Source organism: Cavia porcellus, unplaced genomic scaffold (genome assembly GCF_034190915.1).
Source record: "Cavia porcellus strain 051 isolate PalLab524CR breed Dunkin Hartley unplaced genomic scaffold, mCavPor4.1 scaffold_18, whole genome shotgun sequence".
Taxonomy (NCBI): domain Eukaryota; kingdom Metazoa; phylum Chordata; class Mammalia; order Rodentia; family Caviidae; genus Cavia; species Cavia porcellus.
In genome coordinates this window covers 24730573-24754020 of record NW_026947501.1, presented here as the reverse complement: position 1 = coordinate 24754020, position 23448 = coordinate 24730573, and the positions used below count along the sequence as shown (strand labels likewise).

The following is a 23448-nucleotide window of genomic DNA, read 5'->3' as shown; positions in this document are numbered from 1 at the left end:
AAATGGATTACTTTTTAAAACTAATTATGTTTATTGGTAAATTTTAGGTATGCATAATGATTAGATTCATCATGGGGAATTTGTATCTGTACATGACGAATCTTGATTCTTTATTTTTTTTTACCATTCCCCTATCTACCCTTTAACCCCCTTCTCTCCTTATTTACAAAAGTTTGTTTCTATTTTTTCCTCCTCTTCTCATTTTCGCCTTGTTATCCTTCTGAGTTGAACATTTTTCTTCCTGTTCCACAATATCTGTTATACATTTTGGTCCTTATTTACGCTTTTGATTTCTCACATCAGAGAAACAATACTGTATGTACACATGTATGTTTGATTTACTTTGTTTAAGAGTAGGGTCTCAAGGTGCATCCATTTAGCTAGAAATGTCTCAAGTTTATCCCTCTTTATGGCTCAGTAGTGCTTCTGATCTTTAAATTTAAAAATAAATAAAACTCCATTAGATAATCATGAATTGGAAGGTTATAAAACCACAGATAATGACCACTCTAGAAAATCTCAGGGAGAAACTGATGATTTTCAAGTGCTAGAATACACTTTGCTTCAGGAACTTTTTAGTTTGCAAGATGGTAAATGTTCAGTTGTTTAGAAAGATGCTTCCAGTCCTGGGGACAAGGTCACCAGCTTGATTCTGCTGTCACTTCCCCGCCCCTAACTGTGTGTGGGCAGAGATAGAGAAGCAGAAACCAGGGCCCCTGACTCTACAGCGGGCAAACACCCAGAAGTTACAGTGAGCTTGACACACCTCTCTAGGAGGAACTCAGGTGACAGTTCCATTTCCATCCCTGAGAGCAGCAGACAGGTGGGAGCTCTCCTAATTCCCTACCTCCTGTAGTCTAGGGAGGAAACACAGAAGCCACCAGAAGAGGGTGAGACCAAGCTGAAGGATGTGGACTCCAGTGGGCCAAGAAAAAGACTGGCTCCAGAATTTACCATGAAACACAGCTAACACAGATCGTTAAGGGCGGAAGAACAAAAGAATCCTCTGAGAAACTTTTGAAGGAAGTGCTTTTTCAATGCAAATTCCTTTCAGAATCTAGGTGTCGCTGCTCCTATGAAATGAACTGGCAAAAGACAAGCCTGAGACTCTGAGTCTCAGTCAAGGAAAAAGCAAGAGATTCCACATTCCAACAACCCCATCTCTAACGACAGCAGGTCCATCTGGGAGCCACTAGGCAGCGGAGAAGAGTCAATCCATGAGCTCCTCGGTCACTAACTCACTGTCCCCTATGAATGGTCCGAAGGGACCTACAGGTCGTCCATTCTCCACCCAGAATGTTTCCTTTAGTTCCTTCCACCTCCCAATTCCAGCTTTTGGGGCTCAAAGCCACAAATCCTGAGAGGACCACTGCCACATACCACACACCACGCACCATGCACACTTGACTGCATGCTATCAGGTTCTTGGCCTCTGATCCCTGCTGCGGTGGTGCATAACCGGGTTCACCTAGACGGGGACCCAACTGCACTATCAGCACCAAGTCAGAAGGACGAAGTCCCTCTGATCCTCATAAGGTGCCAAAATAGGGTGGCTCTGAATTGATGAGAATGGGGGTGCAGGTGGAAAATCTAGTTTAAAAAATTCTGCTTTCGATTATGGGGAGAGCTTTCGCTGAGTCGTCTTGGCAGGAGGCCAGCAAAGCTCACAGATCCCATTCCTGACCGCGTGTCCAGTCCCCAGCCTGGGAGAGGGCCCAGGAGCGATTCTCCGCGCCGTGGACAGGAGCCTGGACGGCTCCACTCCGCCGCCTACAGCCTGGAAGCTGCCACTGCACCCCGGGAGGGTCGGGCTGCGAGGCGGACGGAGATCCGTCCCGCGGGGAACCTCCGGCGCGAGGCGCTGGCAGCGGGGCGTGGTGTCTGAAGTAGGGTGCTTCCTGCCTTTAGCCCGGCCAGGGCGACTGGCTCGCGCGGCCGGGCTCAGGGACTCCCAGGTGGCCCCGCCCCGCCGCCCGCGCCCAGCTGGGTGCGTGCAGAGTCCCCGCCCCCCGTCCCCAATCCCCACCCCGCGTGCCCTTAGGGGGGCACTCCCTCTGGGGCGGGAAGGTGGTCGGCGCGCCCCGGTTCCCGAGTGGCGGGGAGGTGACAGTGCCTCCTTCCCATTTCCGCCGGCTGGCAGCGCTGCAGGGCGAGAGCAGGCGAGAAGCACTCGGTCCTCCCTCCGCCCGCCCGCCCGCCCGCCCGCGTCGGGGGCCGGCCCTGCTCGCCAGCGCCTTTTTCCCCCGCTCCGCGGCGCCGCTTCGCCACTCGGGCACCGCAAGGAGGGCAGGAGGCTGGAGCGCCCGCCGCCCGCCCGGCCGCCCGCCCGCCCGCCCGCGCGGAAGATGGTCACCTCGGCCGGACAGCTCGCCTGGCTCGCGCTGGGTATGTACGCTACCTGCTGCACGCTGCCCTCCGCGACACCCCGCTTCCCCGGGTTCCCTCCTTTCCGGGCGGCTTCGAGCCCGCCCAGAGTGGAAGGAGGCTAATGCTTTTCGTGGGCAACGCGGGATCGCTGAGGATGACAAAGAGGGGGGCTGCGCAGCCCCGGGCTTTCCCGGGAAGGGGCCGCCCGGCTGGGCGGCGCGTGAGAACGCCGAGCCGGGAAGCAGTGTGTGAACGGGCTTGAACTTTAATCCGCCGCGGCGGTGTCTGCGGCGCACACGCCCGCGCCTACCGATCACCTGGCTGCCGCGGAGGCGCGGTGTCCGCCGGCGCCGGCGGGGGGCGCACGTGGAGCCGCCTCGGAGCGCGCGGCGACGGGCTCAGACCCCTGGCCACCCTCGCCTGCGTTCCCTCCGCCCTGAGCCCCAGACTAATCGAAGTTCAGGCGCCCTCGATCTTTTAACTTTAGGAGCTCGTGAGCTTTGGGGTAGGCTTTGGATTTTTGCGTGGATTAATTGTTGTTTTAATTAACTTCCCTTTGAGAAGTGGTTTCAGTCTCAGCCGAGAGCTGGAATGAAATCCTAGGCAGAGCGTTGGAGTTTCCTTTGAGTTTGCTCTTGGAAAAATGATCAGGGGCTGGGGGAGGGGGAGGTAAACCCCTGCAATGCCAGGGTCAGGGCCGGGTAGCGGGTAAAGTTGACAGAGCCATCTGTGAGAGGGCAGGGGCGCAGTGCCACGCGCCGCCTCGCCGGCTCTGGCCCCTAGTGGTACCGGCTGTCTCTGGAGACAGATGATTAACAACCAGCCCATGTGTACCCGGGTACTGGTACTGCTGCAGCCTTCAGTGGAGCGAATCATGCCGTCCATTGCCGCTCAGTTTAACACTGTAGAGCAAAGTTGCTCGATGCAGGGTCCTTAGAGTTTCAAGAAGGCTAGAATTCCTTCCCACAACCCAGAACTGGAGCCTCACCAAGTTCCATGTACAGCTGCACCTGGTTCAAGGACCCACCTGCAATCAGGCCCTTGCCACCCCGATTAAGAACCTCGGTAGGAGAGAGGGCATCTTTTAGGGGAAATGTGGGCAGTGGTGGATGGAGATGCTCCTAGCTGCACCCTCGCTTGAAACTCACCAACAGGTGACATGATTATGGGCATTTTTTTCTCTTCCTATTAAGAACCGCGGGTATGTGTGTGTCTGTGTGTCTATGTGTGTTTGTGTGTATCAACCGTTGTTGTTACACACATTACAGATTACACATATTACAGATACGGTGAAAGACTCCTGGATACCATTTCCTGACCTAATTTTTCCAAACAGTAGTTATAGAAATAATAGCAATAGTTAACACTGTGTGAACATTCCCTCAGACGAGTTCTACTTTATTAACTTAATACATCCACCTTTGAAAAAGGTAGCGTTATCCTTTGCATTTTATAGAAGAGATAGTAAAGCACGCGGGACCACCGTAGAAAGGTAGACCAGGATTATCAAAGTGTATGGAAGAAGAGTGGGTAACCTGTGGTTGGTATAGTCCCGTCTGAAGTATAGAACTTTAAGGAGATATTATGTAGACTACCATGGAACTTGCTGTTAAGTTGGGTTTCCATTGAACCCCTACATTTCAAGATGTTTTATGGTGCAAATTAGAGGTAAAAAAAATAATGTAGGCAAGAAAATTTGAAGAAGTCTTTGAAAGTTGTGTTCCAAACCTTCCGTCATGGTTTGCTCACCCATGAAGACTGAATTCATTCATCATGAAATTTTTCTTTTTTGCCTGAGTGTACCCTTCAGTTTGATCTTTATTTCTTTTCTTAAGAAAAAGATGTATAACCATAAAAGACTGATCAGTATGTAAAAGCTAGCACATACAGTCCCAAAACATGCACAGTTGAAAAGTTTTAAAGGCAGGAATAATTCACACCAGTAAGGACTCCTTTTTATTTATATTTTTTTAAAAGCAAAATCTGTTAGTTCTGTGCATTTACTAGAACTTCTGCCTCCCACATACATCTTTAATTTGCCGTGTTTCCTCCAAAGCTGCTCTCCTCTCTAATTTTTCTTAAATTGGTTGAAAGCAGTTCCAGGCAAATCAGCCAGTGTTCCGTCACTAAGATCTAGGAAACCTTCCTGGGGACAGTCTGAGAAGGATTGAGTTGCTGCTTAATTACTTGGAACCTGAGGGCTGATTAATGCTCTGAGTGACGGAGTGTGGAGATTGTCACCCAAATGGCAGTACTGGAAACAACCCAGACTTCTGTGGTGGCTGCTACCATCCCATGTCTGGTTTGCATCACTAGTGGGCAGATCTCACAGGGGCTCCCTCTGTGTCCAGGGAACAAGAAGTGCAGTCTTGGGCCAATTACTTAGCTTTTTGGTGCCTTAGGGGTTTTTTATCTGTTAAATGTGGGTATTAAGGATATTGAATGTATGTAGTATACATAGAACAATACCTAGAATATAGTAAAGGGTTAATGTTAATGCTATCATCATATTGTTGTTACTTGGAGCCCTATAGAATTCCAGACCGGTTGCTGGTTAGGTGAATTCAGAGACTAGGAGAATTTGTCCACTTTAATTTTTGTTTTTAACACTTTCTTGCCCCTCACTCTTCCTAAGCCAGAAAAAAATACCTCTCAACTGAAAAACCTACCTAGGTCATTTTGGGCATCATTTGGCAAATGACAAACTCAGTTGAGTTTCGGAATTCTTTTGAATATGGATATCATGAGTTCTTTAATCTTTATGCAAAGCATTTATGTTTCTCCTTTAAGACTCAGTGATCAGTTGTCTGTTGAGATTAGCACTAAGTTCCAGGTTTTTTATCGGTGAGTGGGAATAATAAAACTGTACCTGATGCACAGAATTTATAAAATCAAATGAGTTGGTAAACATGAAAGTTATGTATAAACTGTAAAAATACCAGCTACCTACAAAAATGAAATTTATGATACAGGAGGGATTTTATATGAAACATTATTCTTGTAGCAGTTCCCACAAAGAAAGCCTGGATGTAAACCTTCATTGAAAGGGGTCGTGGGATGTAAGGGATATATAGAACAGGTCACTTTCCTTTGGAGACTGAGGGACATGTCGTTTCTCCATTCCTTAGAAATATAATCTTTCAGAGTAGACAGTGGAGGTTTGCCTTAGACACATGTTTTCTGTACTGAGCAGTCATAATTAGGGAGTATGTACCCAGAAGTGGGCTGTAGAGGTGTACTATATGGAAGCCTCCAAGGCTGAGTTTCCCCTATTTGCTTTTCCAAAAGTTTGTACACTTGATCTTTCTGTAAATAGTGTCCCTTGCAAAGGGGACTTTTGTTTTTCCATAGGAGTAAATGATGCTTTGCGTTACCATGGCAACACACAAAAATGATTTTTCATTGGATCCATTTCCAAGGACCTTTTCGAAGTCTCTTTTGAACAAGGTCCTAGTCTGTGCGCCCACTTAAGAGGGCAGGCATTGGGTTAAACAGTACTAGCTTGCATACACTTATTTAGGCATCTTGTGCTTGGTCACATGCTGAAAACTTCTGTAGTATCTTCCACAGCAGTGTCCATAAGTCAGAATCACTTGGAGACTGGTGCCCACCCAGAATTTCTGCTGCAGTACCTGGGAGACTTTGCTCACCTAGCAAGTTCCCTGGGATGCACATGGGCTGATAGGGAAGAGGCAGGAAGGACGCTTCAGGAGCCATTGCTCCTCAGCTGGCTGCTATGGGGGAACCTTTTGGCTTACCCAACTGCTAGTATCTAAAGTACATTCCGACATTATAAACTCTGCTGTGGATTTATGAGCCATTGTTAAAGACAACTTGGAAGGCCTGTTTTGCTGATCAGGGCACAATTGGAACTCTTACTGAGATCTCTTAATTGTTCTAAGTGTTCTTTGTAATTTACCCATGGAATATGCACTGGTCCTGTGTTATTAAACTTAGCAGCATTAATCATGTCACTCTTCCTTTTGTGTGCTAAAAATTGACCATTAGTTTGCTGCCATTTCAAATATTTTTGGTAACTAAATTTTATAGTATGAACTTAAGGACTAATATATTTAGAATTGCTTCAAATAGAGGAGAATTGGGAACCTTTCATAGTGGCTTTTGGTTTTGGCTAGCCTTTCATGTCTTATATTGAATGGCAAGTACAGAAATCTTTCATAGAATCATGAAAGCCAGAAATCTGGACTGCTAGCACCATCCTTAGTAGTTTCTCAAGAACAAGGCATTTTCCCTTTAGACCAGCTCTAAAAATCTGGGTCAATTCTTTTGAAGCATTATGGATTTTTTGTATTAATTATGATCTAAATAGTTGTTACCTGAGCTCAACAAGAAAAGTTGGAGGTTTATCAACATCGAATTTTGTGTCTTTTGCTAATGGTTTGTTTTAAGTTAAAGGAATCAGAATTTTTTTTTTTTACATGAAGCCTTTCCTCTGTGATCAGGCACATTCTATGTTCTTTTACATTTAATTTTTTGTTGTCCTGTTACTTCAAAGGACTTTCTGTTTTCTTTACCTGAATGTTTGCGCTCTTTAAGTAGTTATGGATCGTTCAGGTTTCCTTAAGAAGGGTTTGGACACACAACTCCTTTGTGTGCAACCAGCCTGCTATTGCTAGATTTTTTTTTTTTTTTTTTTTGTAATCTTTGACTGTGTTCACATTTCTGCCTAGGACACTTGGGAGCAGGGCCCTGGATCCTGCATGTTTTGCCTTGGAGAATATTGATTGGCACTTCCCCTCTTCTTCATGAGTCCGAGGGCTCAAAGGAGGAAGCTCAGTCTTTGTCTGTGCCTTGGGCACCTCTAAGCATGACCTCATGGACTGTCTGGTGCAGGAGACTCCAAGTACAGGCTCCATGCACAAACACTGGGCTCTGTTGTTACCTTAATCCCAAACAACTCTTTATTATGAAAATCATGGGTGGTTGCATACAAATTCTTGCGTCATCAATACGACCAGTCTTCAGAATGCTGTTTCTAAAATATACTTATCTTTATAATTTACTAAGCAATCTGGTATTTCGTTTTGTTAGATTTTTTTTTTTTTAAAGGAGGAGAAGATGATATGTGGGTTTTTTTCTGAATGTTTTAAGTGCATTTACTGACTCGCGTTAAAGACATGTTTAAATTCTTGAATAAATCCTTCTTTTTTGTAATGGTATTATTTTCTGTATGGATTGCTAGATTTGATCCACCATGAAGTGTTTTGGGGCTTCTTTTCTTTTTTAGGTTTGATGTCAGCTTTATAAAATAAATGTTAAGGCGTTCCATCTTTTCTATGCTGTGGTAATTGAAATATGGAAAACTGTGAATCTCTAAAGAAATGACTTACAGACACCGAGCATGGTGACGTATACCCATAATCCCAGCACTTGGAGGGCTGAGGCAAAAAAGCTCCTGGGCTACATAGTGAGTTCAAGGCCAGTCTGAACTACAGGGAAAGACCCTGTCTCAACACATAAATAAATAAAGTGACTTGCAAAGCTTTTAAGCCTGGTTCTTTTTTAATGGTCAGTTCAAGTTTTCTGTTTAAGTCCATTGTGGTAATTATAAGTTTGCTTTACAATCTGTTCACCTCAGATCTCCTAAAATTTTAGCATAGATTTATAAATCTCTTTTTAATTCAAAAATTTTCTTTTGAATCTGCAGCTCCGGTTAATGGGACTTTAACAAAGTAAAACCAAAGTCAGCACCAAGGCCCCCCCAAATCAATTACACTTTAAAGTTTGTTTTTCTTGATGGAGCTTAAGAAAAGGAAATTTCTTTTAAATCATCCAAACAAAATTCAAGGGAGAGTTTCATAATTAATATTGTTCCCCCAAGCCCAGGGGAACCACTTTAGCTCGTTTACGTAATGCGTAGACTGGCATTGTTCACTACGGCATTCTCCATCTCTGACTTGGAGAGTACATGGCATTGTGAGGTCTGGCAAAGGCTGCTAAATCACATCCTGATGCTTTCTTAACCTTTAAAAAGCTTAGAAACCACCCCAAACAACTGCGTCCATTGATGCTACTATAACACAGCCAGTGCTAGTGTGAAAGGATTTTTTATTGTTTATTCACTTGCCTTTTGTTTATTTCTTTTGTGTTTAAGCTCAGTACTGCTAGGTAGAAATATTAGATTGTTAGAGAGAGACCACATCTTCAACTTGGGTTGGGGGCTTTAATCTAAGTTTGGGTAATGTCAGTAAACAGTTGTCCTGGGCACACGAAGGGTAGATGAATCTTGTGTTCTTTTGTCATCTCTTGCCAGATCTGAAGTGCTCTCTCTGTAATTATTGTACCTCCAAGAGGCATAGGAGACTAACTGGCTAAATGGTACATGCAATGTGGTGACACAAAAGCAGCCAGAGCTGATAAATGAGAGGTCTGCAATTATACACCCTGCTCCCTTCTCTCTGTGAGACCTTGGCAACGAAAAGAAAAACATAAATTTAAGAGACTTTGCTCAGTTAAGAAAAAAAGAGCTTCAGAACTGTGGCTTTTACCATGGCAGCAGTGGCCCTGAAAAAATAGCTTATGAATTATGACAGAATATGATTATTCACCTTATTTGTCACTGAGCTCAGTTGGTAACTCAGAGCTTGAGGCCTCTTCACCTTTTGACGGTTTCTGAGTTATAAGTTTTGCTTTGGAGAAACGCATCAGCAGGGTTTGCATGCTGTACATACTCCCTCTGCAGATTTAAACAATGACAGATGTTTTTTGCACATAGCAGACTTGGGTGTTATAATTAGGGTTTCAGGAGATGAATCATAGGTCCCTGAACTGGAATGAAAGCAAGCCTGGGGCCTGAGCATTTTTTTAGGGATGTGAGGTCAACTCCTGATCACATAGATGGGGAATCCTTTTGGATTTGGACTCTCCCTGAACCTCATCAACCACTCCTCTGTCCTGTAAAGGCAACTGCCAAAACAAACACACCCCTTGTGCTGGCCACAGCGTCAGGCACAAGAGAACGTGTGTACCCACTGGTTGCCACCTTCTCAGGGCAGCTGTTGGAGACCCATTCCTTCTCCAGTTAAGTCCTTTTCATTCATTATCTAAAAGGAAACAAAAACCAGAATCTACAAATAAGAAAACCTCAACACCCCCAAATCAATTCATGAGCAATACCTTTTTACCAAATTTAGGTGCCGGTGTCTTACCAGCCTTCTTTCTGGGCATGAAAACATATATTTGTATGTTTACTTTTTACTTTTTCTTATCCAAGAATTGGGTAGATTCCTACTGGGTTAAAATCTTTTTCACTTAGGGGAATATTTCTGGGGCAAACATATATCTATAGACCTATTTTATGGCTCTAACATATTCTATTATATAGATCATTTAATTAACCATACCTTATGGGTAGATTGTTTTAAACTTTTAAATATTCAACCTGAAATTAAAATTCTTGAAGCTAAATTATTACCAGCACATTTAAATTATTTCCTATGAATAAATTTTCAGGTATGGATCACAAGGTCAAAAGGTTCACATTTTTCTCCTGTTTTTTTTTTGTTGTTGTTGTTGTTTTGTTTTTTGTTTGTTTGTTTGGGTTTGATTTTGGCTTTTTGGCTTTTTGAGATAAGGTCTTACTTTGCAGTTCAGGCTGGCCTTGAGCTCACTTTGTAACTTGGGCTGGTCTCAAACTCACAATGACCTTCCTGCCTCAGCTCCTAAAGTGCTGGGATTACAGGCGTGTGCCTTCACGCCTGGCCACAGTTTTTCTTCTTCATATGACTTGACAACTAACCTTCCAGAAAAGTCATACAAATTTATATTTCTATTACCTATATATGAATGCTAGTTTATCAATAAGATTGTTTATGATGAATTTCATTTTCTAGAGTAGTGATATCAAAATATTTTAATTTGTACTTAATTAGTTTTAGTAAGATTGAATACATTTTTGTGCTAAAGTATTCTGTATCCTGTATCCTTAGACCATGTTTTGAATAGATTAGTTTATTATTGATTAGTAAGCAATCTTTTTAAAATGCGCATTAAAGGCTTTTGTCATTTTGCCTTTTAGATTCATACGTGTTATATTTGGGCTTACAGAAGTGTGGTTGGGTTTTGTTCATATTTCTTTGACAATCTCTACTTTTACATAATACATACTTTGGGGGTTGGAAAGGATTTGCTATGGCTCTTTGATCTCTAATTTTCTCTTGTATTTCTATATTGTTATTTTTCAGGGCAGAATTTTGGATTTGGACTCTCCCTGAACCTCATCAACCACTTCTCTGTCCTGTAAAGGCAAATGCCAAAACAAACACACCCCTTGTGTGTTTTTATATTTTAATTCTTTGGGAATCTATTTTAGTGTAAGATTTTGGGATAACGATTTAATTTGCCTTTCAGTCACATAATGATCCAGTTATTCTAATAGCATCTGTTGAGTAGTTTCTTCTGTACTCACTGACTTCAAGTCCCACTTGTCACTTGATGTATTCTTAGGAGTACTAAGAATGTATTCTTAGGGCTGTTGGTAGAGAATCTGTTCTTGTTCCACTGACCTGAGGCTCGTAATTGTAATGGCTCTTACGGGACATATTATTGCCCTGGAAAATTGGGGCAGGAAATATCCAGAACCAGGAAGGTAAATGGTGTATTTCAGTGCCAACTTATGTCTTCTCATTCTATGATGTGACTTCTGCTTCCCCTCACCCCTTTTAGGTGATGCTGGAGGTGGGGATTGCTTACCGTGCTTCCCTGGGGAGAAAGGGTGATTTATCGCATTCCCTGGCTTGGTTGAAGGCTAACGGGCATTGGGTCTCACTGTGCTGAACCACCTGCTGGAACGTTGTGCTCTACAGGAATTGAAGGTCATGAGGCAGGCCTGCAGTCCTCCGGGTGACATCCTGGTGAACTGAGACTGTGTTTTCATATCCCCTCCTCAGACAGAAATACTATAGAGCATGGCAAGGAACACCAGACCAAACCCGGTGTAGCTCTTGGAACACGGATTAAGGAGACAATCAAAAAAGAACTGGCTAGTCTTAGTAGTATTTTCTATATTGATACAAACTCAGATATATTAGTGAATATAATGTAAGACTGAACTATCAAAATTGATTTTTTAAGATAAAACATAAGATTTCAAAGAAATTTTGATCCCCCCACATCCCATAGGGTTTATTTCAGACTCTGCTCCCAGTATCTCCCAGAATCTAGAGGAGGAGGTACGGAGTCCTCTCTGCCATTTTGGAAGTTTGGTGGGAAACTTTGAGAAGTATTATTCTCAAAGTAGACGGTTAATTTTCAGATGCTTAGAGCAGAATAGTAACTAACCAATTTTCTGTTTATTTCATATATAATTTGTTCTTCTCTTTCTTGTTTCCTTACATGGACGCTTAGATGATTTTTAGATCTTTTGTGAGATATTCATTCAATGCTGTCAGCTTCGTTCTAAGTACTGCATTTGCTGCATCCCACAAATTTCAGTAAATTGTATTTTCATTTTAATTTAATTCAAAATATTTAACTTTTTAAAGATTTCTTGTTTAACTCATATGTTGTTTAGAAATATCTTGTTTAACCTCCAATACTTGGGAAATTTTCCACCTACCTTTCTGTAACTTATCTTTGAGCTCAATTTTGTTGTGGTCCACAAGCATGTACTTTATGATTTCTGTTCCTTTAAATTTGTTCAGGTATGTTTTATGGTTTAGAATGTGTTCTAGCTTGATGGATGTTCCATGTAAGCTTGAGAATGTGTGTTCTGCAATTGTTGGGTGATGTTACCTCTAGATGTCCTTTATAGCTGGTTGATTGAGTGCTGTCGAGTCCATCTAAGTCTTTACTGATTTCTGCCTGCCAGAACTAGTCATTTCTGATATAAGAGTATTGAAATCTCCACCTGTCATAGTGAATTTCCCTTTGCAGTTCTATTAATTTTGCCTCATGGATTTTGACACTGTTGTTAGGCACATACACACACTAAAGTTTATGTGACTTTATTATTCTTTAACAATTCGAAAGCTATCTCATGGTCTGTTTGTGTCTGAAGGTCATCACTAGTAAACCCTTTATCCACACATGGTACCTCTAGTTGATGTAAAGTTGCCATTAGTACTTATGAATGTAAAATTTTAGTCAGTTGAATTTCCTTCCTAACTTGGGTTAACAGAACTCTTCACTATTTTAACTTTCTTTGTGGAAACAAACAAAAAGGATAAAAGGCGTTTCTATTTTCCTGGACGAATGGTCTACTAGGGTGAAGATAGTGGAACCTTCTTCTATTGAGGCCATGATTTCAAATAAAGTCTTTTTTGAACCTTCTATGCATTGTAGAAGGTTTTGGCTCACGAATTGGTTACGCACCAGTGAACCACTTAAAAGTTAAGAGATTTACGCTTAGGAAAACAGTGTCAGCTCACTATGTAATGTGAGCTTTTTAAATTTTTTTTTGTGAAGGGTTTCTTTCCCATACTGTGCAACCAGGAGGAAAACAAACAAAACAGTCCTTTCAGCTAAGTTGGATTTTTTGGATTTCAGATAAAAGAGAAGGCATTTTTCTTTTAACAGTGAGAACAGGGCATGTGAAAAATCACAGCTGTCATCCCACATAGGATATATCTAAGTGACAAAACAATAGTTATGATTACTGTGAACCAAGTCTAAAGCAAGGTTTGGTTCTTAATTTATCCAGTGTAGCTACTGTACTTTATTCACTTAATGTCGTATTATAGAGTCAGGGGGACAAATAACAAAAATTAGATCTATCAGCATGAAGTGAGAGATGCTAGGTATTTAATTAGGTTACTTATTTTCAGTTGTTTTCTTCGGTAGATGTATATTCTTGATACAGATACTCTAGTGTGGTTGGTGATATTAATACAAAGAGAACCATGACCTCACCCTTGCTGTTGGTCCCCAAATGTCTCATGCATAATGGCAGAAGTGGGCACATATTTTAAGGACATGAGATACTCAGTGTTCATCTTGGGCTCAAAAAGAATGCTCTTAGGATAATGAAGAAAGTACTTGCTTAAGAAGATAATGTTCAACAATTAGAAGAATACTGGCACATAATTCTTTAAGGACTTTACATGTTCCGCAAATGCCTTTAAGCCACCTGGCAGTTCTGTGAGATCTGTGTATCTCCATTTTGTAGATCAGGAAATTTAGGCACAAAAATGTTAGGTGACTTGCCCAAACTGCCATATCCAAAAAGTGGCGGAACCAGGATTTCAATCCAAAATCCTTGGCTGCTCAGGATTCAGATTCTCTTTTTTCAGTGGATGCTGGGGTACCAGAGCTGTGTGCTTGTGAGAGCATCATGTAGGGCAGACATTAGCTAACTGTAAGCACATTTTCACATGGCCCCACTGCTGTATGTTTCCCGTACTGAGAATAATTTCCATGCAGGTCATTGTCATGTTGGCTAAAAAGAAAAACTTCACACTTCTCGAGGCTTTAAAAAATTACATAAATTTTAGTGTGTGTATGTGCCTAACAACAGTGTCAAAATCCATGAGGCAAAATTAATAGAACTACAAAGGGAAATTCACTGTTATAGGTGGAGACTTCAATACCCATTTATCAGAAATACATAAATAAGTATGATTCCCTTCCTTCAGTCAAAAGTTCAAATGTTCAGGATGACAGATAATTACATGAGGCATGCTATTTGATATATTTTGTTGAGACCAGGGAACTCATTATAAATTTGTTAAAGGGAGCCTATTTGCATTCCTACCATGCATTTTATAAAAGGGTTTCTTACAGGGCGATCTCCTCTGTTGGTCCATCACCCAATGAATGACATGCTTGAAAGTCACAAAGCCTGTGACCTGTTGCCCTTTTTTTTGGGATACTGATCTCATCTCCTCGTCCTCCCTCATCTGTGTCTCCAGTCAACATTTCCCCTAAATCATAGCAAAAGAGTCTGTAGCACTGTTAGATTAACATCTTTCATTCTTCACAGTCCAGTTAAAGACAGAACCTTCAATAGCACATTTCCCAATAGCTGTATCACTTTAAGACCCTTGACATCCAGCTCTAATGATGCCGTGCTCGCAAAAAGCACAGGGGTTTCTATTGACTTGGAAGCACAGCACCTGAAAATGAGGAGCAGCAGCTCTCCGTGGGAACTTCTTTCCGCGGGCAGCATTTGGAGCAGGATTGTACTTCTGACTAGGCACTTTGATATCTGGGTAGAGTCTGGATTCCCAAGTGCTAGGGAAGGGCCAATTTGCAGGCATTCTCCACATGCTTGTTAAAGGCATTCTTTTAGGTAAAGGTAAGGTAGTTGTACACACTGGCAAACTATGAATTATACACAAGACAGCTGGTGGGGTGGACCTCTTCACAAGGAGTGATCATCAGGAGAAAAAACATGGGTTTTTAAGAATCTGCCTCTCATGTAAAGGACTTAGTGACTGATCCTTTTCTAGAACAACCTCTCTTTCATTTATTCATAAGTTCAAATAATTCACATATCTGGGTTTGCTTAAAGTGGATCACATCCACTGCAGAAGCCAAGAAAAAAGTTTTTGACTCATTGTTGATTGCGTGCAGAGCTCATTCTGTTGGCTCAGAGGGGAAAAATAATGTTTTCAGGACCCAGATACTCAACTGTCTCCTGAGGTTTAAACATATAGACAGCAACTCCTTACAATAAGGAGATTCAAAAAGAAGAATAAAGGTGTATCCTGTGCAGGTACCAATTCCCTGTGATGAATGTGATCGTTATGTATAGCTAAACTATACCAATAAATTTAATTTAAGAAAAGAAGGTAATTAGTTCAGCAGGAGCCTCCCTCCTTATGGTATTTTCCATGGATTGTTTTCAGCGTTGCACTGTAGGCTGCCTTGATGTTCACTTGGGTTGCCTGATCTTTTAGTGACCCACTATCAAACATTTCTACCTTGTCTGACTGATGTATTTTAGTTGTCATATTCATCAAAAAGGGGAAAAGATTGTTTAACCTTTGGGAACAGAGCAGTCTCTTTTGATCAATTTTTTTTTTCATCTTTTCAACATCTTTTGAACCCAAAGATCCTAAATTGCATGGAGCTGGTAAAAGATAGCTAGAAGACTTGGGTGAAATAAGCCTCACTTATTTCAGTAAAGAAAATCATGCTTAATCAGAGATGTGCTTCTCCTACAATCAGGGAGCAATTCTTTCTGGCTGTTTTCGTTCTTCTATGGGAGGAACTGCCTGAAATAGGGGGAGGATTCTGCTCCTTGTGGCGGGGATGGACAGTCACACGCAAAGGATGAAGGCGGCTGTCTGAGAAAGAGACAGTTTATCTGAATTCTAGCCTTGAGAACCCTCAGGCATGGGAGGGGGGTTTATCCCAGAAACAACTTCTCTCAGACCAGGCCGTCACCAGCTGCCTCTGTGAGAGGAGGTGGGGTTTAGGGTGGGGAATGGGGTAAGTGGTCCTCTTCCCCAAGGGAGCCAAGGCCCCTGGGGCCGCTGGCTTTAGCTTAGAGCAGGATGTTGTCTGGGGCTGTGATGACATCTGAGTCCTCTGGGAGCAGAGCAGAAGTGGACAAATGGCCTCCCTATTTGGCCTTGAAGATAAAGTCATTAACTTTTATGAAAAAGTGTGCTTAGGCTTCCAGGAAGATAATGAGAGCACCAACAAAATGTTCCTCTATTTTACTCCTTGAGTAAATGGCTCAGGCATTGTTTTCACCTGGTTTATTACCTGCAGAGGTGTCATAGGCAGAAACTTTCTGAAAATCTGAGGCTTTGTTTAGATAAAAACCTTTTTCTTTGAGGAGGTGGGTAAGTCCGTGTGAATAGTGATTGACATACATGCTGTCTGCCTTACGCTGGGAGAAAAAGAATCCACTTTCATTTTGTAGTTAGACCGGCGGTGTCTGAGTGACCTCTGGCTCCACTGGCAGTACTAATTCTGTGTGAGTAGATGGGGCGGGTGTGTTTCTGTTCTATCAAGGTTTCGTTTCCTACTTGGTAGACTTTTTATGCCACCTTTTCTCTTGTAGCTACTCTCCATTGCTGAGGTAATTCAATGGTTGACCAATATGTTTTTATTGATGACAAATAATTTACTCCCTGAATCTATCTTTCCTTTTCTTCCTTCCCTTCACCAATTCTCCTCCTGGCACATCACTGACACAGATGAGTTTTGAACAGGAGGGGAAAATAATTCAATCTTCTATGCCAGTTAGGATCGCTTGGCTGTTCTGAAGGAATTGGTGACTCCATCTGAATTCAGCAGGAAATAGCACGGTGATCAATTAGTAATGCCTGCTGTGGATGTGGTAGGGAGTGGGGGATATGCGTGTATACATGAAGTATATTTACATTCCTGCTTGAGAAAATGGGCTACTTTTCATAAGACTGAGAAAAAGGTCGTTTTCTAAGAATTGAATGTGTCACTACTTATGTTGCACATATTCATGCCTTTTATTATTTTTAAACAGCACTTGGGTTTTTAAACTGTGGTCCATAAATCTAACACCATAACCATTAGAAATAGTAGAAATAGTACTGGGCCCTGTCAGACAAGATTGGCATCCCACCAAGCAAAGAGCCTGTGACAGTACATACTGGTATGTCCTGTCATCCTACAGGACACTTTCAGTACATCTGTTTCCCCTCAGAGTAAAAAGGGAAGTCCAACTAGTGAATTGACCATATTGGTCAATCTTGGGCCCTTGTTGTGTCATGAGCAGGAGTGTTCCTGCTGCTACCTAGGGAGAAAGAACACCGACTTCTACCTGTTCCTACATTGATGGGGGTAACTAGCTATTAACTCTATCCTTAAGCACTGTGGAGGCACATGAAGAACAGTGGAGACCTGGTCATGCCTTGTTTGGCCCTGGGGGTTGCCACAGAGGGCCTGCACGCAGTGCAGGAACTCCTAGAGCCAAGGATCATCTCTGGCATGTGCTTTGCTGCTCGTTCTGCTCTGGTCAGCAGTCCACACTGAGCCTATTGCATTGCCCCTTGTAGATTCATTCCCTAGGAGCCCGTGAGACTGTTGGGCCACCTGCAGGGGTAGTGCTGGGTAAATGCTAAGCAGGATACGATATCAGGTAAGCTTCCCAAAAGCTGTGAGCTCAGCTATCTTTGTCTGGAGGTGTCTTACTTTTCTCATTGCTGAGACAAAATGCCTGCCACCCAAAGTTCAAGAGGAAAAGGTTTATTTGGCTCACAGTTTATAGATGTTTCAGTCAATCTCAGCCGGCTCCAAGGTGGGGTGGCATGGTAGACAGACATCTCAGAGAAGGTACAGTTCATGGTAAGCAGAAGGTATCAAAGCAACTTGGGACAACCACAGCTCTTTCTATCCATTTTATCTTATCCTGGCTACTTAGGGCAGGTAGCACTCATACCCATAATCCTAGTGTCCTTGATCCTAGCATTGCACCATGAATCAATTCCAGTGTTACACGCTCTGGATTTAGCTACCTCTGAAAAAGCCCCACCCAAGACCCCATGAGACTTTGGGGTAACATCTAGGCACAAGCCGTCACAGGAGGCTAATATATCCTGAGGATTTCACATGTGTCTCTAGAACTACCTTAGATAGAGATTCCTAGACATGCCAGGGGACAACCAGGAGCAAACCTTGGCTACATTGGCAGCATCCTGGCTTAACTCAGGGATAGTGGGCACACCCTGGAAGGAATTTCTTTGTTGTTTTTTTTCTGTTACTGAAGATTGAACCTAGTACCTAATAAGCTACATCCCCAGCCCTTTTTAAAATTTATTTTGAGACAGAATCTCACTGCATTTCCCAGGCTGTTCTAGAATTTGTGGTTCTCCTGCCTCAGCTTCCCAAGTGTGCCACCCCATCCAGCTTGGAGGGGAACTGTTAATAAAAGCTCTTTCCAGATAGTCTAGATCTTAGGCCCAACATAAGATTTACTGCGTAGATTTACTCTCATGAGTGTAGAACCTGCTAATGGGCATCACTAAGCCTGTGTTTTATTCAGTGGTTTGCTTTTTAATTTTTGAGACAGGATCCTCCATCTAAGGTAGAAAGGAAAGGTTCATGAAGACACAGACATTTGAACTGACCTTGAAGTTGAACGTGACCCGAAAGGTGAGGCCAGGTGATGTGGAGGGAAGCAGAGGGGCCCCGCCCACTTCAGTCCTTCAGGGAGTCCTGTCTGCTCTGCTTCTGTTAAGGTACCCCGACCCCTCTCATGTCCTGCTGGCTGCCATCCTTGTCCTTCAGCTGGATTCTGCAGTGGTTTCACTCCGTTCTCCCAGTTCCTAACCTGTCCCCTTAAAACCTCTTCAGTCCCCAGCACTCTGAGTGACTTGTCTGACACCTATATCAAATGCCATCTTTCCTTTGCTCAAAGCCTTCCAAAGGCTTCCCATGGTGGAATAAAATCCAGACTTAAAGTAGCCCCAGAAGAGACATCTGTTCAGGCTTCTCAGCAGCCTTGTTCCCACCACTATCCTGCCCTAGCCATACCAGCCTCCCTCTTTCTTGAATAGGATAAATTCACTCCTATCCCAGGACATTTGCACTTGCTGCTGCTTCTGCCCTGGATGCTCTTCCACCCTGTATTTTCAGTGGCTTTATTCAGGCCTCTGTCAGATGTCATCTGTTCAGAAATGATGTCCAAGATGACTCTATTTGTGCACATTCATACACACACACACAATGAAAGAAAATACTTGTTTCTGTATTATTTCCTTGAGAATTTCTACAATAGAGAAGTTCTAATGGTGTCTTTTTTTTCCAGACTGAAATATCTGGATTCCACAGGGTCCTTTTAAAGTTCTCCTACTTAAGTAGGAGCTCAAGGGTTGACCTTGGAGGTTTGGCTTTAAAATGAGCTGAATTTGTTACAAAAGCATGTGTTAAGAGCAATCTGGATGTCAGGTACTGTTCTGGGCACTGAGAAGGTGGTGAGCCACAGGACACTCCCCGCCACCCCGTCCCCTCCACGTGATGCCCAAGGAGGCAGAATGTAAACAAGTAAATATAGACTAAAATGTTGGGTTGTGGCAGCGCTGCAGAAAAAATAATTTAGCAAGGAAGAGGCGAGCCACTTGTTTGTGGACTTGTACTAGGTTTTCACACGGAGTGACGCAGGGCAATGAAAAGCACCCTTTTCTTCTGCTTTCCTGCCTGAGCTCTAAGAAGGGACACAGAAAGAGGATGGAAGAGATCTGTGCAGCCGTGGCTTTGTTTTACGATGAAAGCTGTGTCTGACACCTAACCTTCTCTTAGATGTCTCTGGAGGGTCAAAAAGTTGGATTAACTCCTCTTCTGGTAATTCCTGTATTCTGCTCCCTCAGTCACAGCGTGTGCTGACAGTAGAAAATCGTGTTGATAGCTTCAGCCGAGAGGTGGAGCATGCTTACGATGTGCTGGCTGCTTTATGTGTGAAACCACACAAGCAAGGTCAGTTGCCCTGAAACCAGAGTTTCTTGGTTATGTCCAGGGCCACTCAGATCGCTGACCCTTTCCACCTCTCTCCACTGGCAGCCGTCTCTGGAGACCCCTCACACATGCCAGTGCCCCCACCCACCTTCTCCTGGCTCCTTTCCATGGAGAGTGTGGTTTTGCCTCTGCAACCTCTCATCTAACATCCTCTCAGTTTGAGAGTGAAGCTCAGGGTACAAGGTGGCCCAGCCCAGGGAGGTCAGCCACTGACTGAGACCACCCCTTGCTGCTCCCTAAGAGCCATAGTCAATAACACCTGTTGAGCACAACCTTACAACACAGCCACAAAGAGGAGAAATGGCCTCGCCAAGTTTTTAGCTGCGTAGAACTTAGAGCGATCACCAAGGCTGGCTTGCCTGGCATCTTTTCTCTGAGCCCAGCCAGTGGAGCAGGGGATGGATGTGCCGACAGTCCCCGGGCTCCCTGGAAGGCTTTTAGTCTGGGGCTGCACAGTGCCCCCCCCCCCACCGCATTTCCAGAAAAGCACAACCCAAGCTGAGTGGATAATTCAGAACGTGGACGAAAATAATTCACTTCATATGTTATAGTTGTCATCAGCTGTTGTTGTTTGGTTTTTAAATAGACTGTCTTCTGCAGCAGTTTCAGGTTTAAAGAAAAACTAAGCAAAAACCACAAGAGTTCCTGCAAACTCCCTTATCCCACCCCATAATTTCACCATTGAAATATCCTGCAGTGGTGTGGTATGTTCATCACAATTGATGAGCGAATACAGATATAGTATTAACTAAAGTTAACATTATGTACCTAACATTAGATGTAAACAAAAGCCCCTAATTTACATGAGGGTTCACTCTTGGTAGTATACATCACATAGTATAATGACCATTGCAATCCCCTGTACAGAGTAGATTCGCTGCCCCGAAAATCCTCTAGGTTCTTCCTGTATGCCCCACCCTCTTCCCCCTCCTAAATGCCAGTCACTGATCTTTTTTACCACAGCTTTGCCTTTTCCAGAATGTTATGTATTTATGATCCCTCCGTGTCTTCTGGTACATTGATGGCTCTTTTTTATTGCTGTATAATATCCCATTATATGAAGGCACCACCTTTCTTTACCCACTCATGTGTTGAGGAATCCTTTTGTTGTTTCCAGGTTTTGGAAACTCTGAGTAAAGCTGCTAAAAATATTCCTGTGCAGGGGTGTTTGTGTGTGTGTAAATTACTTTTCAACCCCTTTGGATAAATGCCAATGAGCCCAATTGTGATAAGAGGGTATTTAGTTTCATGAGAAACTGACAAGCTGTCTTTTGAAGTGGCTATAATGCCTCATTGGTTGGTTTTGACTCCTAAACCATTTTCATTGAGGCAGGGCTGGGTCTTAGATAGTATTTGAGGATGCTCTGAATATAAAGAATCCATCCCTCTTGGTCTACACACTTACATGGAACTTCCATATGGAGCTTCCTGTGGTCCTCCTGACCACCCTCCTGTTCTCACTAGAACTGAGCTGTCCTAGCAGAAAATGTCCTCTTCCAGATCCTTCTTTCTTTGCTTCTCATCTCTTACCTTCCCCAACAAAAGCTAAAATGGTAAATAGAGGAAATGGCAGGAGCGAGGTTGATGGGGAGCGCTCACCCCTATCTCCCCATAAGGGAAATATTGCACCTGCTGTGCATATTGTATGATTCCAACTATGGTTTTGTTTTCTTTTAAAATTTTTTTTATACTGATAGCACCAAAAGACACATGGCACTCTCCACCTCAGAACCATGCAGGCCACATGCCTGGCTCCTTACTGGTTTGTCTGCAGAGCCAACAAATGAGACTCTTCCCATGTGACCAAGTACATTTTCAGTATCCACAGCTTTGCTACATGTGGCCATACAAAACCACTGGCCCAGGAGGGCCCTATAGTCAGGCTGTGGACTAGGAGAGACTCGAAAGCCTCCCCCTATGTTCACTCTCAGGCTCCTGAATCTCCTTAGACACCTGACTCTAAAACTCTCAGGTTGGATTTTGTTTATGGCTTATAAATCTTGTTACTTTCTAGGCAGACTTTGTGTTAAAATCAGATGCTTTGAGTTATTGTAAAAAGACAGCCAGGCAGGCACAGATGGGTGAAATAAAATGGAAAAACTTCCAGGGGGATGGGGAATCATCCCAGTTAATGTGGCAGGAGGGATCACTGGCCCCCTGCAAGCTTCTCAGTCCATTGCAAAGCTCTGATGAGTGGCCCTGGCAGTTCATGTCACCGCCATCTGGTTCCTTTTCCTCTGAGCTTTGGGCACTTCTGCTCTGGGGCAATTGGAGGCTGACTGGCCTGTGTGTGAAGGGTCTTTCCTTGTTGGGACCGAGAATGTCTCAAAATGGAGGACTGTTATCTTAAGTGGACAAAGTCCTGTGCATTACAAAATTTAGCTACCTGGCTCCACCAGAAGTAACCCCTCATTATTGTGACACTCAAAAACTACCTGCACAGGTTTTCGGCTGTCTGCTTCCCTTCTGGGCCTGTCAGCAGCTGCCACCTGGATTTTTCACCCAGGTCTTTATCACTTATCCATCCTCTTCATTCTGCGGCCACTCCTGCCGCTCACCTCAGGGACCCAGGCAAGAAAACTGAAACTTTTGGCCAGTCTGCAATGTAATGCAGAGTGAAAAGTGTGGGACTCTAAGAACTGAAAGGTGTTTCCTTCTTAAAACTGGTGAAAATCTGTAGTCTGATATTGTTCCCTCTGTTTGACCTTGTTTCTCAAACAGGCACCCTCATCTGATCAAACGATGCTGGAGAGTAATGATAAGCCTTCGTGCAGCACTGTCCCCTCGCCCAGTTGCCCCATCCTTGGGGCTGATGCTGCATTGATTGAGATTCTGCCAGGTCACCTGGTATTTATATTGGCTCAAACCCCAAGCTCTGCAATGCCTCCTGCAGGGTAGTTCCAGGGTGTCCTCGCTGTTTCGGAGCAGTGGGAAGCATGAGTTTGTCATACACACCAGGAAATGGAGCAAAGTTCAAGGACTGATGCTCATAGCTCCTCCCAGCTCATATCCTAATTCCAAGCCACTGCCTACCAGAGATGTCTGTGTCCAGCCTGGCTTGGTTGGGGCTGTCCAGCGGCCAGCTCCGCCTCTGTGAGGCTCACAGAAGCAGAAGCTCTGCTGCCTCAAGCCTGAGGATGGCAACTCTGGAGCCACCACAAGGAAGCTGACACCAGAGAGCCTACACTGATGCCATGGGGGTTGTACGATCTCCATGGACTGTGAAAAGCTGGTGCTTAGTTCCTTTCCTTCCTGGCAGCCAGGTGTGCTCTATTTAGCCTATTCATATTTCTGAGGAGCTGGGATCCTGTTGGTAGCATCTGCCCACTCCTTGCCCAGCTTGGGCTCTGACCCATTCCCCTGCTTCAGCTCAGCCCAGGATCTTTGCAATCTCAGAGCTCGCCTGGTAGAGCCTGTTGGTGATTCAGCAGCTGAGGAACTCTAGCTGGCCTGGCAGGGCTCCTTTATACCTGACCTGCTGCCTTGCAGATCCAGGAAGCTGGATAGGGAGCCAGCACAGGAGCAAGGCCCTGAGGAAAAGGAAGTTTGACTCAGCACCCAGCCCTGGCCCAGGTCTTTGATTAAACCTTAACTTTGCACAAGAGATTTGTTCCCTCCTGGCCAAGAAAAAAAAAACATAAGTTCTGGTACAGATCTGTACAGACAAGCATGAGCACAGGG

General features: G+C 43.7%; 1 protein-coding gene across 1 annotated transcript in view; it reads left to right on the top strand.

Moving 5' to 3' along the window:
- Positions 1 to 1411: 1411 nt before the first annotated feature.
- Tgfa (transforming growth factor alpha) overlaps positions 1412 to 23448 on the top strand; it is an 89708-nt gene continuing 67671 nt past the window's right edge. The window contains exons 1-2 of the mRNA XM_063230424.1: positions 1412 to 1502; positions 1651 to 2385. Coding sequence (XP_063086494.1) covers positions 1412 to 1502; positions 1651 to 2385 — 826 coding nt within the window. The remainder of the gene's footprint in view (positions 1503 to 1650; positions 2386 to 23448) is intronic.